At 33.7% G+C, this 16,866-nt stretch overlaps 1 protein-coding gene and 1 long non-coding RNA gene across 2 annotated transcripts; one reads left to right on the top strand and one right to left on the bottom strand.

Annotated features, from left to right (window-relative positions):
- Window positions 1-8,229: 8,229 nt before the first annotated feature.
- LOC145585710 (uncharacterized) lies at window positions 8,230-11,858 on the bottom strand. The gene is made up of 3 exons (XM_081642421.1): window positions 11,375-11,858; window positions 9,423-9,477; window positions 8,230-8,926 (listed from the first exon to the last, which is right to left on the bottom strand). Exons 1-3 carry the CDS (start codon window positions 11,636-11,638, stop codon window positions 8,607-8,609), a joined length of 639 nt encoding a protein of 212 aa, XP_081498547.1. The 5' UTR covers window positions 11,639-11,858; the 3' UTR covers window positions 8,230-8,606.
- Window positions 11,859-13,587: 1,729 nt separating this feature from the next.
- LOC145585711 (uncharacterized) lies at window positions 13,588-16,092 on the top strand. Its single transcript, XR_014100711.1, has 2 exons — window positions 13,588-13,918; window positions 15,784-16,092. It is a non-coding gene; the product is annotated as an uncharacterized LOC145585711 (long non-coding RNA).
- Window positions 16,093-16,866: the final 774 nt, after the last annotated feature.

The following is a 16,866-nucleotide window of genomic DNA, read 5'->3' on the forward strand; positions in this document are numbered from 1 at the left end:
GGTTCAGACTCGTTATAAATCTGTTATTGTTATTCAGTTTGACTTGCAGATGAAACATTTTATTCGCGTAATTTAATCAGCAACTAACAGGGACAAAATGTAACGAGACACTACTTACATTTTGCCCCCTATAAACTCGAACTTTTAGTCAATTCCTCGACTCTTCTCAAATCTGCTCATGTATCCATGCATCACCCAACAACTAAAAGTATTCAAAAACACATCTAATATTCTAGATCATCTGAAATCTACTCGTGGACAGTCATGACTCTAAGTCTTGAACTTCTACGTAGTACTTCCTCTGTTTCCTTAAAATCTAACAAATTGCAACTACTGCCAATAAGTCCCTAGTAGTCCAGGAAAAATGCTCTAACAATAGCCTTCGTCCATGAGACTTTGACGGGTGCTTTGACGGGTGCTTCATTAGCCCGTTGTTCCCTTTGATTCAGCTCCATTTCCCTTTGGATCTTTGCCTCGATTTCCTTTGTCATATCACTTCTGAGTTTTTGCACCTCCGCTTCAACTTCCCTAACACAAAAGAATGAGTTTGAATCAGACATTATTCAAGTAGACTGTAAAGTAATCGTTGAGGTTATTGATCAAAAATGTATCCTGACCTTCTTATTTGTGCATCCATCTCCTCCCTGTATATACATAATTATAAATAGTATTAATCAGTATTGCCACAAAAAATTCATAATTATTTCCTAACTTATTTTAATTTCAAGGCCGTTTTATGTCAACTTATCAACTCTTATAAGAACTTATGCTTCGTGATAAAAATAAAATAAAAAAATTACGGGAAAAGAATGCAGTCCTAAAAGAAGCAATAACTATTTGCCCCATTTAGGACTTTAAATTCAGGAGGTAAAATGATATAGCTTAAACCTTTTCAAGTTTCTTCTTGCTTCTATTTTGTCGTTCACCCTGTGTAATTGCATACAAAATTCTAATCAGCAAGTAATACTTTATTTATTTCAGAAATAATAGTCACGTGTACTAAATACGGAGTATGAGAAACCTTTAATTAATAACTAAGCAAATGGTGAAGTCTACAGTCTACTTAGTTATAAAGGGTCGGGGTAACAATGTAACGTGACTATTATTTTCTGATAGAGGGAGTATAAACGAGGATAAAAATAAGCTGTATTACATACCCCTTAAAAGGGTCGTATACTGCAACGCTAGATAAACCAAGTATACCCAGAATCCAAACTACGAACCACACTAAATAAAGAGGAAATAAAACATGGTAAAATTAAAAGGAAAAAAAAAGGTAAATAACACTAAATTAAAGGGGAAAAAAAAAGTTGCGTACCTGATGATGTTTCATCACTGCTTGACCTGAAAGTCATTAGTAATTCTTCTTATGATCTATTATCCATACAGAAAACTAATAATTAAATCGAGAATGTTCATGTGTACGTACGTTTGATTCAATGTGGCACGATTCTGAGCAGAAACATTGCAGTGATTTGATATAGCACGACTTTGAACGGGTGCACTAGAGACATTGTAGGGAATACGGACATTCTTACTCCTCCAACTCCAAAATTTCCTAAATCACGTATCATCATTACGAACAAATTAAGCCGTCAATCACTAATTAATTCTTGATCGTCAAATAATGTGTAGTACACAAAAGAAGTTAAAACCCTAATACTATAATGAATTAAATTTTTTTGGGAGACCCTAACAACATACAAAAACCCTAATAGTATAATAATAATAAAAATATGATCAAAGAAACAATAACAATAACAACCAAAAAAACATACCTGGTATGCTTCGTGAGAGTGGTACGGATCACCATAATCTTGTATGTTTGTTGTTCCAAGAGAAAATTATTTGTAAACTATACTATGAACAAAATTACCTTGGAGAAAAAGATAAGAAGCAGGCCAAATATTTGGAAAAATTAGCTTAATCTAAAAAACGTAACAATTAATCTCGAACCCTCAAAATGCTTATATACATGAAACTATACGATAATGGTCTGGACTTTTAGCTATATATGGGCCTAATTTAAAGGATTGGAATAGAGCATCATGTAAACTGCTGATTCTATCTTCTAATAACGAGTTTTTATTTTTTTATTTTTTTTGAACAATAATAACAAGTTATATACACTACAAGGTACTAAACTTTACAAAAAATATCAATTAAGGTACTGAACTTTCATTTGTATCCAAACCGCACCGCAAACACCCCTAATCATGATTTTCATTGAAAATTGTTTTTTTAAAAAAAATAATTTACATTAAACAAACATGTTTTATATCAAAACAAACGGAGCCGTAATGGAATTATAACCACGTAGACGAAGGGGAATTAGCCTTATAAAACCCAGCATGATTGAGAGATACATTATTGACTGCTCCCGATTATGTACGAGTGGAGGCTGGCTGAAAAATCTCCTTCAAAGGATCGATCCTGGTACATTATTAGATGATCCAGCTTGATTGATTGATGCATTTACAAGAGGCTCGCTGAGAAATTCTCCTTCAAAGGATCCTGGTACAATATTAGATGATCCAGCTTGATTGAGTGATGCATTGACTGGAGGCTCACTAAAAAATTCCCCTTCAAAGGATCTTGGTACATTATTAGGTGATCCAGCTTGATTGAGTGGTCGTGAATTGACCAGAGACTCGCTAAAAAATTCTTCTTCAAAGGATCTGTTACATTTATGCCATCTCGAATCACAACAGGGCTCACTGAAAAATACTCCTTAAGGATTCCAAATTTTCCCAGTCAATATAATCTGACAAATTGTCGAAAAAACCGGTCGAATATATTTCTTCATTTGGGTTTAGAATCATTTCTTCATTCGGATTCGCACCCATTACTTCATTCGGATTCGGGTTGGGATCCATTTCAAATCCTCCGTATACAATTGGCAATTGATAGGTAATTGTAGACACCTAATTGTGTCTCCCCAAAAACCAAACCTAGTGATGAGACCTTTTACGTCTTTGATTATTGAGTTAGGTAAAGAGTTAAAGAGTCTCGTGAATTTCCCTTTAGCCTTGACCATCTTTAAACTTTCCTAAAGAGTTTTAATCCAAAATAATTTAATTCGTGCATTTAAACCCAAAATAATTCATTTCTTGTCTTTTAGAAATCATTCATTTCGTGTCCTATTTATAAAAACCTCCAAAACAGTTTATTTTGGTCCATAATCTTGGTTTGAAAAGAGTTATCCAACGATATATTATAAGCTCAAATCCGAGTTATAACGATGAAGTTATGGCCAAAATACTTAATTGGGCCCAAACCGAGCCTTACCTACGACCTAATGATCATGTGGAGGGTCCATTAACCTTAGCCTCATTCCTAAACCCATTAGGATTTATCACAAGCTTCTAGAATTCAATAGATGGCTGTTTTGAGTCCTAAATTCATAAGGATTTATTATTATCATCTGGAATTCTCTAAAGGTTTTAATTTATCCTATTTTTGAAAAGATAAAGATTAGGAATTTTATATCGGATAAAAACACTTGTTTTTAATACAATTAATTCTGATAAAAATGAAATACGTACGGAAACACGGCTAATCCAATTTAATTAGAAGTCGGATTCCGTACGAATTTTATCTTTTAAAAATAACGCTGAACGATAGAAATATTGCTCCGCGATGCTTATATCACTGTGTGACGAAAAACAGTTTTACTCCGAGTCAAATTCTGACTCTTTTCTGATCTTTCGACCCTCTTTTCCCCTATGAATAAAGATCGTTTTCCCCTGTTTTCAATCATCAATAAGCTTGATCACCAACAATCATCATCTAATCCTCTCTTTAAGCTTAAAGCTTCTCCTATCTCTTTCTTAGCCTTAGTCTAGCCTAAACACAAATCCTTGAGATCTCTCCCAATCAAACATCATACCTCATTCACAAGCCTTGAATACTCCAAGGCCTTATTGAAGTTGCCTTCGACCCCGACGTGAAAGGTTGATAGTGCTGAGGGTTTGGTCTCAAATTCATATTTCAATTCTTATTTGATTTATTTATTTGATTTTATCTTTCTTGAAGTTTACTAACGTGTGTATTGTTTTGATAGAAAAAGATACGATGCATAAAAGTAAGTAATTTTATCACTTAATTATTCTTTTGATATAGAAATCATGTTTAGAATCTTATTTTAATTCCTATCATGTTATGATGTCTTTATGATTTTTAGTATAATGTTACGATGTTGATTTTGATTCCTAGTATCATGTCTAGGGTGTTAACTTATAAAGCTAATATCATATTTCCAGTATCATGTTAAGGCTAAAGTATTGATCTTTATTTATTAGTGACGTGCTAGGATTTGTTATTAATCCGTTTAGTATCATGCCTAGGATTTTTCTAAAATGATTTTGAGGATTTTATTATGATGATTGTTGCGTCAAAATATATATAAAGTTTTACGTAATTTGTTAATTTACGAATAATTTATATAATTTGTTAATATTTCTTCTCCCTCTCATACGTTGCTTGATTATTCATATATTTATTGTTATTGCATGATCACGCCCTAAATTCATGTCGTCTTGAACCGCAACAAGTGAAGGCTCGCTGAAAATTCTGATGATCCAACTTGAGGCTCCGATCTTGGTACATTTATGCTGTCTTAAATCGCAATAGGTGAAGGCTCCCTGAAAAATATTCCATGAAAGGATTCCAGATTTTCCCATTCAATAATATTGGACAAATTGTTGAAACCAGTCGAATCAATTTCTTCATTTGGGTTCAGACCCACTAGTTCATACGGGTTCAAACCCACTAGTTGATTCGGGTTCGGATCCACTATCTCATTCGGATTCAGACCCGCTATCTCATTCGGGTTCGGGTTAAGATCCAATTCAAATCCTCCATAAACAGTTGGCAATTGATAGGTAATCCCATCCTTAGTAAATGCTGCCGCCCACTCAAATCTAACGAGGGTATTCTCAGTGATATTACGAGAATCAACAAATTTGGACCATTGTCCAAAAATTATACCAGAACCTTTTTTATCCTTCTTGCAAGAAAACCGTTGAAGTTGTTATTGCGAAATATTTGAGAAATTATGTTTGTTCTTGGAGCGTTTAATTATATATTTCCTTTGCTCGGCGTTTTTTTTTTTTTTTTTTTCTTTTTGAGTCTCTTCTACTCGGCGTTTTTTTTTTTTTTAAAGAAAGATTTTGTAAATTAAACGCATGATTTTAGTTAAAAAAAAACCCATATGTAGAAATATTGAAAGGAGAGGGGAAGAAAGATGAATGAGGGAAAAGAAGTATATAATAACATAGGGTTTATATAATAACATACTTGTAGTTATTAAAGGGTGGTCCATCAAACTCATTTTCTATGCAAACACTTTCAAAGATGTGCTTTGTTGGACTAATAAGAGGTGGGCAAAAAATCTGATCCAATTGGACTGATCCGTGAACCGATCCAAAATTTAGGATGTCTGGTTTGATTTTTCATATTTCGGATCGAATATTTGAAAATTTTCGAATCGGATTCGAATCACCTTATAAAATTTCAGATATTCGAAATATATGACATTTTAAGTTTTGTTTTTTTAAAAAATAATTTAATTAAAGTAAAATATTAAACAACCATTTACAAAATTCCAATCCAATATTTTAATGTTCGAATCGAATATCCAATTTTTTTGGACAGTCAATCCCGAAATAACACCATTGGTAAAACCATTGGGTTTAGATCTAAAACGGGTACCGTTAAGATCGATTTTGGATCCATAATTTTGGAAATGGTCAAAGTCGACTTCGATTTACTATTTTTAGGATGTATCACTCATTGAAAGTTTGAAACTGTAGGCACGAAAATTTTAATTAAAGTGCCACGTCGGATATTATGTGAGTCAAAGGTCAAATTATTGACTTGTTCATTATTGACATTTAATTAAAGTAAATTAATTTGGATGAATATATTAAATTAGCCCATTTTAGTTTGGTTTTATTGTCAAGCCCAACATCTCAATACACATCAAACCCTAACCCTAAGGGTGTCTCACTCTATAAATAGAGGTTCTCTATTTCATTTGAGGGAGGAGAAAAATCCAGAGGAAAACCTAGAGAGAGAAAAACCCAGAGAGAAAACAAAGAGAATTAAAATACAGAGAAAACCTCTCAAATACTCTAAACCTCTCTAGAGAAAACCTCTCATCAAATACTCTAAACTTTTCCAAAGAAATCCTCTCAAAACCTAGAAGAAGAACAACAAGCATTCGACGTGCCGTTCTACTCTAGAAGATCACTCGTGGAAGAGATCAAGCCTCGACGGCCCTCAACACGAAGGAAAGAAGGACTTCAAATCATCAAGAACACCAGTTCAACCTCTACATCAAATAGTCATTGATCGAGATCAAGCCTCGTTGGCCCTCAATCAAGAATTTAAGTCAAAGGTCTACATCAACAACAAGTTAAAGGTCTACATCAACAATAAGTCAAAGTTCTGCATCAAATCTTCGATCGAGATCAAGCCTCGACGGCCCTCGTTCGAGAATCAAATCAATTCGTGAATCACGTCAGAGTCAAAGTGGAGAATCGAATCAGAGGAGCAAATTAGAGATTGTACCCAAAATTATCGAATTAATAAAATTAACACTTTGTTTCATTTATTTTGAATCTATATTTTACAGATTTAAAATTTGTGTTTACAGAAACTTATCGATTAAAATTAATTTTTTTTGAAAAAAATATTTGACCGATTTTATAGATTTTGGAATGGTTTAAATAGGATAATCGCATACCCAATTCCATTCATCCATGTCACCATACGTATAGTTAGAGTGACATGACTTAACCAACATGACATAAATTCAAATACTCCTATACTCCTACAGTCCTGATACACTGTGACTTTTATCCTAACTTTGATCTTCAATATCTTTGATTATTTATTAGTAAAAAAAATATATAAGTTAAAATTTTGATGATATACAAAGTACAAAAAATAAACCAAATAACATCTAGGGGCATGCTTGGAATGGAGGTAGTGTATTAAGGGGGGTAAGTCAAACAAAAAAAAATGAAGATAGATTTAGGTAGTTGTAAGAAAAAATGAAGTAGTGTAATCAATGAGGGAGAGAGGATTATCCTCATTTCGGGGGTAACTGTTAGTAAATTGCTAAATACCGCCAACAAAATTTATCAAACCGCCAACATTTCAAGTAAAGGGACAACATTGCCCTTACTAAATCTTCCCCATATTCTTTCTCTTAACTTCATTCCATGATTTCCATCCACCACTTCTAAAGCAACCACATCAACCACCACCAATCACACCACCGGTACCACCCACGCCACCATGTCGACCACTACAACCCACAACTACCGCGTCAACCACCACCATCTACACCAGATTGCCAAGAATAATAACAGTTAATCAATATAATTATCTACAACAATAGTAATAAAATTAATTATAATTATTTTGTAATAATAATAACAATTAATTAGAATAAGTTTTGAATCAAAAAAAAAAAAGTTTTTTTTTAAAAAAAAGTTGCTGGCTAACGACGCTTAAAACCGGTTACCGGTGGCGGTCAACCGGTTTTGAGCCCTGGTTACCAGCCACCGGAATTTAAAAAAAAAAAACTTAAATTCAAAACAAAAAGCTAATCAGCAAACTTACCTCCTTCCTCGGTTTCCGGCCATGTCCCCATCGTCAGCCATGTACGCACCGCCACCTCTTGAACGCCGTTGACTGGTATGCCGGTTGTCTCTGTGGTGGTGGTGGTGGCGGCGGCGGTGGTGGTACTTGGGGATCTTGAGGGGTTGTTGATGAGAGAGAAAAAAGAAAGAGGAGAAAGATGGGTTTGGGTTTATTTTAGTAAGGGCAATAATGACATTTCGCTTAAAAAGTTGGCGGTTTTGATAATTTTTGTTGGCGATATTTAACACCCCCCCAATTGTTATCCTAGTGTGGTGGTGGGTAACTTTTATCCCCATTATGAGGGTAATAATCTTCCAATCGCCCATTCTTTCTCATGCCACCACTAGCATGTACTATCTTTCCTTCATCACCATCTCATCCTCTTTAACAGTATCTTCATTTACATTTAATTTTCTTTGTTTGACTTTTACAACCCCTTAATATATTACCCCCAATCCAAGCATGCCCCTAACATAGAAGGAATGAGAAGAGAATAAAAAGTCTTAACTTGCCATAATCGCTACCAAGTACTTATATGGAGATATCTAAGATTATTGTGATTTAAAAGAAGGGAAATTAAAAATAAAATAAAATAAATAAGAAAATGTTTTGGTAGGAAAAAGGTTACAAATTATAAATTGCAATTACTCCATTTACCAAATTGATGAGGATATTCAAACCAGATCACTCTAAAACAAACCAAGTCGCCAAATTTAACTCCTACAGCAACTAAATAGAAACTCACACTCCACAAGTTGATAGCCTAATATACAAAAGATTAGCAATGAGAGCTAGTTTCTAGATCCAAAGAAGAAGACAAAAAAAAGGGAGCAAGCCTTCAAAAATTCGACCCACCAAAAAAAGATGGAAGAACTAGAGTACAGATGCTGGCTTGATCAATATTAGTAGCCCTAGATAAGACACCATAACCTTCCAACAGTCGAGAAAATAACTCATTTACCAGCCCGAAATGACTCCTTGGTTCTGCCATAATACTCAGGTTTAGTTCCATGGAATGTGATGAAATTCCAGCCAAATGCGGAACCACCAACAATGTAAGTTCCCGTGATCCGGGTACTGCCATGCGTTGGCTTTTCAAGATTATTTCCTACTGGGAAGCGCTTTTCTTGTGATGGCTGATCAGCAGGCTTCTGCACAGGCCCTCCCTGTTTCTCGCTAGTGAAATCTAAATTTCCTGCTCCGCTGTTGCACTTAGCTAACAGTACCTTCTCCGCTGTCTGGTGTCTACATAACTCTACCATAAGCGTCATTTCTGCAAGTTTATAGTTGATTTAATAAGTCTTCATAAGATTTACCAAAGGTAGCAAGTGGTCAGCAAAGAAAGAAACAAGTTACAAACTTGTTAAAACGGAAAATAAAAGTCTTGATCACTCATTAATCAAAAGTAAGGCAAAAGTGTGAGTCTACAAAATTTGTCTAGAACACTCATCACCCAGAAGAAAGGCAAAGGTGTGAACACTCATTTTATTTAAGGTGTAAAGAGTTGGAGACCAACGTTAATGGTATTATAAGGTTTAAGCTACCAAAGTAGGACCTATCTTTAGGGTCCTCTCCAAACTTCTTCACCACCAAAGTCACCTCAAGAAAGGGGGAGAGGGAGAAAAAGGCAGTCTGCAGTAGCATTTGATAGAACAAAGCAAGTGATACAAAAGGCAAACAAGATTGAATACTTTGCATACAGCACATAAATAGTTACTGCACAGGCTAAACTTTTAACATCTGAGCTAAAGATGAAGAGCTTATCATACTTTCTTGGATCTTGCGGGCAGCTTCACAGTTTTGAAAGTCAGGGGCACGGAGAACCTTCAACATAGAAAAGAAAAGGCATCAGTGTCTTATTATGATCATACATAGTTATCAGCACACTAAAAAAAAGGATCTATGATAAAAACTTTTGAGGCAAACTGGTATCACAGTACTAATTAAATCTGAGGCAACAGGTATAATGGTAAGACCTCATCTCAAGGGCCTTGTATATCATGTATTCTTTATCAGAAGTCTAGTTCAAGTGTCAAAGAGTTCAAGTTCAAATATCATATTGAAAAACAAACTACAAATCAACTTACAACCAGTTCAATAACTCTTTAGGGAGTATATTGAAGAACAAGGTTAGAGAGGTGCATTGCTCTCACCAAGAGAATCACTGAGGATTAGGGTGTGATAAACCTAACAGAGTACATCATATTCTACAGGACTTATGATGATTAACTACAAAACAAAAAGAAAAACATTCTGTCAAGGCAGCCAGCACACATCCATACAAAAAATCCGTAGCATCCTCGAAAGAAATTCATTCAACAAAGAAAAGAAGAGAGACTCTTATCCGCAGTGGTTGATCTAATATTCGTTTTGACTAACATTAAAGAAGTTGGACAGAAATTTGTTAACATGAAAAAATTGCTCATAACAGTTTCTGGATCAGAAAATCCAAAAACGAGCATGAGCTATAAAATTGACCAACGAGTACTAATGGACATCAATGGAAGGTTCAGTTACAAGTACACCCATGGGGCCACGACCATTTCATATTAAGTAATATCTACACATACATCATAAAATCTAATTCTCTTTCCAATTCTGCTACACCTTTCCTAGCTTTGGTAACTTCATCAGTCATGACCACTAATTCAATTAAACAGCTCAGGAAAGGAAATCATAAACAGGATACGCTTTAATTATTTCCTAATTATGTCAATTACACGAAAATAAATAGACTGTAAAAGTGGAGGTTAGTGTTGGTTGACAGTAAAATATCTAATACTCGTGCAAACCAGAAGTATGGATTATCACAAAAAGAACGGCTCAAATCAAGGGGTAGCCGCAAGCTTGCAAAAACAAATTATTCACGAATAGGCATCATAAATAATCCTCAATGGCATGGAATCATGGATTGTACCCACATCAAACCCTCAGAAATCCGGATTTGCAATTAGACTAATATAGTAGAAAAAAAACACTTCCTCGGAAAGATATGCATTGCATCTTGTACCTAGAGTTTCAATTCAGAATTTTTCCGAATAAAAATGCAAGCTAAGTTACTCGGACCATTGAATTTATGGCTTGTAAATACTTAAATAGACTTTATACTAATAAACAAACACGAACATTTGATTATCAATTCTCAGCAGATACAAAGCATTAAATTAGCTCATTGAATCCACATTGAATTCATATGATCTTATTAAAACTCCAATAATCAATTTCAATAATTAACATGACCAAAAATCAAACAAACCTAAAATTGCGAAATAATCCAATTCCATTCACACTATCAAGAACTACACCCTCGCTCATGCACCTTTACGCAATTAGGGAAGATAAACATTTCTTTGACGCAATCAACTTTTTTTTTTTTTTTTTTTTTTTTTTTTTTTTTTTTTTTGCAGATTAAACCCATAAAAATCTCAAACAAAATTCGCCCCACAAAATTTAATTTGATTAAAAACAAATTAAACTTCAAATTTTGGCAGAAAACAGAAATCCAAGCAACACCCAGTCGGAGGAACAGTTAAAACAAAAACCTAGAGATTCAAACTTTACACAAATCAACAAAACAAGCAACCCACAAAAATTAACAATTGGAAAGTAAAAGTAAACAGAAAAGCAAGCAACTTCAAAGAAAAAAAAAGATTCAAATTTCCAGAAATTAAACGATACCCAGAAAATAAAATAAAATTAAAAATTGTAAAGAAGAGTAAACCTGAAGAAAAAGGGGACGAAGGTCTCTGATAAAAGCACGCATCTTAAAGTAAGGAGAACTCTGAAGAAGATAAGCATGGTCAAGAGGTCTCTTCTTCGGATTGAAATTATTTGAAAGAGGTGGTAGAGATTGTGGCGGGAGATTTGGAACTACTGGAATTTGATTTTGATTTTGATTTTGATTTTGATTTGTAGTTGTTGTTAATGGAGTAGTAGTAGTAGTTGTTGAAGGGGTTACTATGGATTGTACAGTTGAAGACGCCATTGAATTTTCCCTCCCCTCTTTTTCTCTTTTCTTCACTTCTCTTTTCTCCTTTGAAATCGGTAAATTTTCTCTTTCTATTTCTTGAGTTTTCTTCAAAACGAATTTCAGTGTTTTTGGGACTTTTTTTTTTTTTAATGGGGTTTTTGTATTTAATTTGGTCTCTTTGAATTCTCAGACTCACAACTCCTAGTCTCCTACTCTTCCAGATCTTTGAATTCCCTTATTTTAGTTTCTGGCCGGGATTTTCTTTTATTGTTGTAGTTGTCGTTGTCATTGTTGTTGTCGTCGTCGAGGTTGTAAGACGACCAAATTTTAGATCGGAGACTCTAATCTTACGATGGTTTATCGTTATTCGTCCGCTTTATTAAATTAGGTTAAGTTAAATATTGGTTGTTAAAACTTGACATTAGGGTAAATTTTTGTCAGTATAAAATTAGTTGTTTGGTCCATAATCAACTCGATCTATTGAAATTTGAAAGCATCCTTTTGAATGAACACGTGAAATAAGATAGCTATATGACTGCAAATAGCATTGACTTGAGCTAGCTAAATCTAAATGATCAGCAAAATCAATCACTTGTTAGTTCCTTAAGATAGTGATACTTCGCATAATTGAGTATTATGGTTGTAGATGACAATTTGGTCTGAGGGAAGAAATCTTCTAAAAAAGTTTATATCAATATCCTAAAGAAAACGTATCACTCTTATTAGGAGTTGAAAACGCTTGTGTCAACTATTGTAGTTATCAGTTTTGATCCAGGCCTTTGAGCTTGGTCTTTCAAATTTCGTGGACTAAAAATCAAAATTTCATCTGAAAGAAGTGAAAGAGAGGTATAGGTGTATAGTTGATCATTATAAAGTCTGATTTGATCAAGCTAAATTTGGATATCATTTTCGATATAACAAACAAGCTTGGTGTATGTGAGTTCATGCAAAACTTCAACATATAGTTTTGATTCACGACCCCTTTAGTTAAATTTGATAACATTGATGGTATCAAATATGCATATTTCCTCACTTCATCAATTCCCTCGAAACAATACTCCATATGTCCCAAGATAACTGATACAATTCTCATTTTCGTCTGTCTCAGAATAACTGACACGCTATTAAATATAGCATGTGACCATTATATAATTATAAACTATATTCCACTACTCTTCCCTGGCCCACTGATTTTTGGAAAACAATTTCAACCACATTAAAAAAAAAGAAAAAAAAAGAATCTTTTTACATCAAACAAATGTATTAAAGGGTACGATCTCATTCAAAATTTCCTAAAATTATGTGCCCATCTCAACTCCCAGATATTTTGGGGCGAAGGGAGTAATACACAAGGATTCAATGATTGAACATTTTGAAAGTTATTAGCATGCTCACGTAATTGCATAGAAGGAAAAAGTAAAAAGATTCAAATCAATACAAATGTTACCTAAATTTATCGACAAGATGATTGTTTATGGTAATAATATTTAATGTACTGATACGCATCAATAAAGAAGAATCTTACCTACGTAATTAATGAAAGCTTCAATCTTTATGTTACTGCTCACTAGTATCCAAATTTTATGTAACTATTCACTAGTATCCAAATTCATTATTCAACTTGATATGAAAAAAGAAGCACAATTTATGTTTACAAACATTCATAGTAAAAATTGATAACAAAGTTAGAAAGCTACTTGGATGAAAGGAGAGCAAAATCCAAAATGCACTTTTTTGGCGTGCTATCATTGCCACGCAAGCTATACCACATAAAAGGCCAAAAAAAAAAGTTAATTAAACAAGAATAAAGGGAAAAATTATCTTCAATCAATAACAATCAAGCAACAAAACATTTTATAGTGATTTCAATAAAGATTTTATTTTTGTACTCCGTATTACAATATTATTTTAATACATTTGTGCATTGCCATTTGACACAGATATGTTCTAGTTAATTTTTCTAAAAAAAATTTCTCTAAGACGAACAAAAATAATGACTCCATGTTAATAATATGTGATATTGCTTAATCATCATTTTTTTTTGTGTGAAATAATTATCTTACTTTAATTTAGTGTAATTTTAAAATAAACTAAACTTGGTCCACCTTTTATATGGAGTTGGCCTTCCACATTATTCTAGCATGTTTGCCGAGCAAGAAGAAGAAAATCGGATGAGAGAAGATGAATCCCAACACAGACAAGCTTATACGACGCACAACCATGGTTGGGACTTGTGTTGCTGCTTACTTACTGTTAACCGCTGATTATGGTCCTCAACCTAATGTTCTTGACCCTGTAAGCTCCCTCTTCTTTCCCATTTTCTTGTAATTTTCTGTTGATTATAGATAAATGGGTCATGAAATTGCAATTTATATGATACCCAGATGTAATTTTTTGATCTTTGTAGATAAATTAGTTGTTATATGCTGTGATTAATAATTGATTACTTCCATGATTTGAGATTCTATTTTTAATTTTTTTTTGGTTTACGGGGAAAATTGATAAAGCTTTGATCTTTTGGGGTTTTGTTAACGAAATGGGTTTATATGTTACAATGAATCTGAATTTTGTAATGCATGTTTTGCTTGAAAATGACTGTCAATTTAGCTTCATTTTGAACTTTGTGATTGGAATTGAATATTTGAATTGGGTCACTCCTTTGGTTTTATGTAATATCCGCTTGTGCTCTTATTATGTGGCCTTGAGGTTAAGGATTGGTTACAGTTGTGGATTCAATTCGATGGCCGAACTCGGCTAGTTATGGAAGTCTTTTGGTTTAATCCGAAGTGTCAAATTGGTGATAATGCTCTACTTGTGGTTTCCAAGTGGGTGCTCATGAGTCATGATTGAGTGATGTATGGAGTAATTTGTTATATATCTTGCATTTTAGGAGCATAGTATGGTTTGTTAGAGTATTAGATTGTCAAGGGCTATCTTTCTTGCATTTAGCAGGATAATTTATGTAACTATGAAATTGGATAGTTGCCTAATTTTGGCATGAGAATTTCTTTAGAGTGTAGTGGTTCCATTTAACATGCTCCAGCTTTACTTAAATCCTGAATATCGCGCCAGTTTCAAGCAGTTAGCCCTAGTTCTCAGAATATATATGCATCCTTTTGAATTGCTATTTTCTGGGAAGAAGAATGCTTTCAGTTTTTTCGAAGGGAGTAACACGAAGGTTACAGTCTCCTCGCTGCATGCTATAGCCCTATAGGCATATAGCTGATGATGCTGTGACAAACTGGCCAATGTTTTAGAAAGTAAAAAAAATTATTCATTGGCAGTGTCAATTTTTAGGTTTATTCCTGTTATAACAACATTATTGTCCTGTTTCTCTTGCTCTTGTTGATTGGTTCCACTTCATCATGATTTGTGCATTGAGCCACTTTATCTTTTGTAGACAGCTGCTTAGAATGAATGCTTGATACTCTCCAATCCAATCCCCTAATCAAAGGGGAACTTACATATTCAAAACCTCCACAATAGGCCAATGGTGCTCGATGAATTTGAGCCTTTTGTGATGCTTTTGTTCTCGTTTGATGTTCATTTTAACCACCTCAAAGTCAATTTTGTTGGTTTTTGATTGAGATGTACTACAAGTTGTGTTTAGTCAAACAAGAAATAGGTAGTTTTCTGTACAGGAGGACAAATCTGCAGATCCCATAATATATCTGTATTGCAACTCCTGTGTTAATGCAATAATTGGTTTCTAGGACTATTATAGAGCTTTCCATCTTACATTAAATTTCTTTTTATGCCCTATGGAACTTTGTAAGAATCTCTCTTGAGACGAAAACATAAAATGTTAAACATCTAGAGAGGTAAAGGCCTGTATATAATATTTGGGAGAACTGTTGTGGTTCACTGGTTCTGTGAGATATGAACTTTACAACATAAAAATAAAAGAACAAAATTTTATGACTGCTTTTTGTAGTAAAGTTTATCTATGCTACCTTATGACATGAGTGATGCAATGCATAACCATCCCTAGACTAGAGTCTGATTTGTGTTCCTAATTGCATGCTGTTGTGCTTAGAGTTCTACTCACTTCTTTTGAGTGTCTATAAACCTTTTTCTCTCTACTCTTATGTTTATTAGGCTCATTGTTTTTGTTAAGAATAATTTTATTTTATAGTATTGGGTACTTTTACTGATGGCAGATCAAGAATAAGATACAATCAGCAGAACGTTCAGCAAAGGAGTTCATATTTGGATCAAAGAAGAAACAGGAGGAAAATGATGCTGGGAAGACAGAGTCGAGCAATGCCAAGTGAAATCTATAGTCTGTATATATGTAATGTGTCAGGATCCCGCTTTTGTTTTCTGTTTTAGCTTATGGTGCATTACAGATTTACAGTATAGGAACTCCTGTCATTAACTGATATAGAGGCTTGGTAATTAGACTAATTACAAGTGTTTTTTATGTTTGCTTTTGACTAGTTATATCAGTCATTTTATTGTTCTTTTCACATAGTATTTACCATACGCTGTATCAGTTTTGGTGTTTTATTCCTTCCCCACAAAGTCAGAATGTGATACAGAATTCTTCTACATCAGTTTGACGTATTTACTAGTATAGTCTTTGTCAATATGAAATTGGCTGTCAATTGAGAATTTTTATTTTAAGGAGAACGATCATGAATAGACGTCAACTCTCACAAGTTTTTGGTCTAGCATTTACAGTTCAAACACTTGAGAGTAGGGTGAAAGGTAAGGGGATTCTCACACAAGTCACACCCAAACACTTTCTAACATTTGAGGTAAGAACTTAATCAAATGAGGCAATCTTAGCTTGATATCAATTGGGAGAAGTTGGGCATCGAAGTTTAAGATCAAAACATGTGTATGCCTAAATTATGTATTGGAGTCTCGGAGTTTGTAAAATTATATCAAATAAGAAATATCTAGCCACCCGCTAATGATGTTCTTTACCAAATTGAAGCCTTTCTAAGAATTAATAACTTATTCAATATTTTCTCCAACTTTAACCAACTTATTTTTGAAAGTAAACCTTACCAACTTAACAAACTATTTTTGAAAGTAAACCTTACCAACTTAATCACACATTCACAATGTGTTTCCAAAAAAATAAGTTTAAGTTATTTTGCTAATTTTACAAGTTCACTTAAATTTAGTATCTATGATCAGCATTAAAGGGAATAAGGGAAGACAGTGTTAAAATTTATATACATTATATATACATCCGGATGTATATATAATGTACGGAATTACGAGTAGCTAAA

The sequence above is a fragment of the Chenopodium album genome, chromosome 16 (assembly GCF_948465745.1).
Source record: "Chenopodium album chromosome 16, dcCheAlbu1.1, whole genome shotgun sequence".
Taxonomy (NCBI): Eukaryota; Viridiplantae; Streptophyta; class Magnoliopsida; order Caryophyllales; family Amaranthaceae; genus Chenopodium; species Chenopodium album.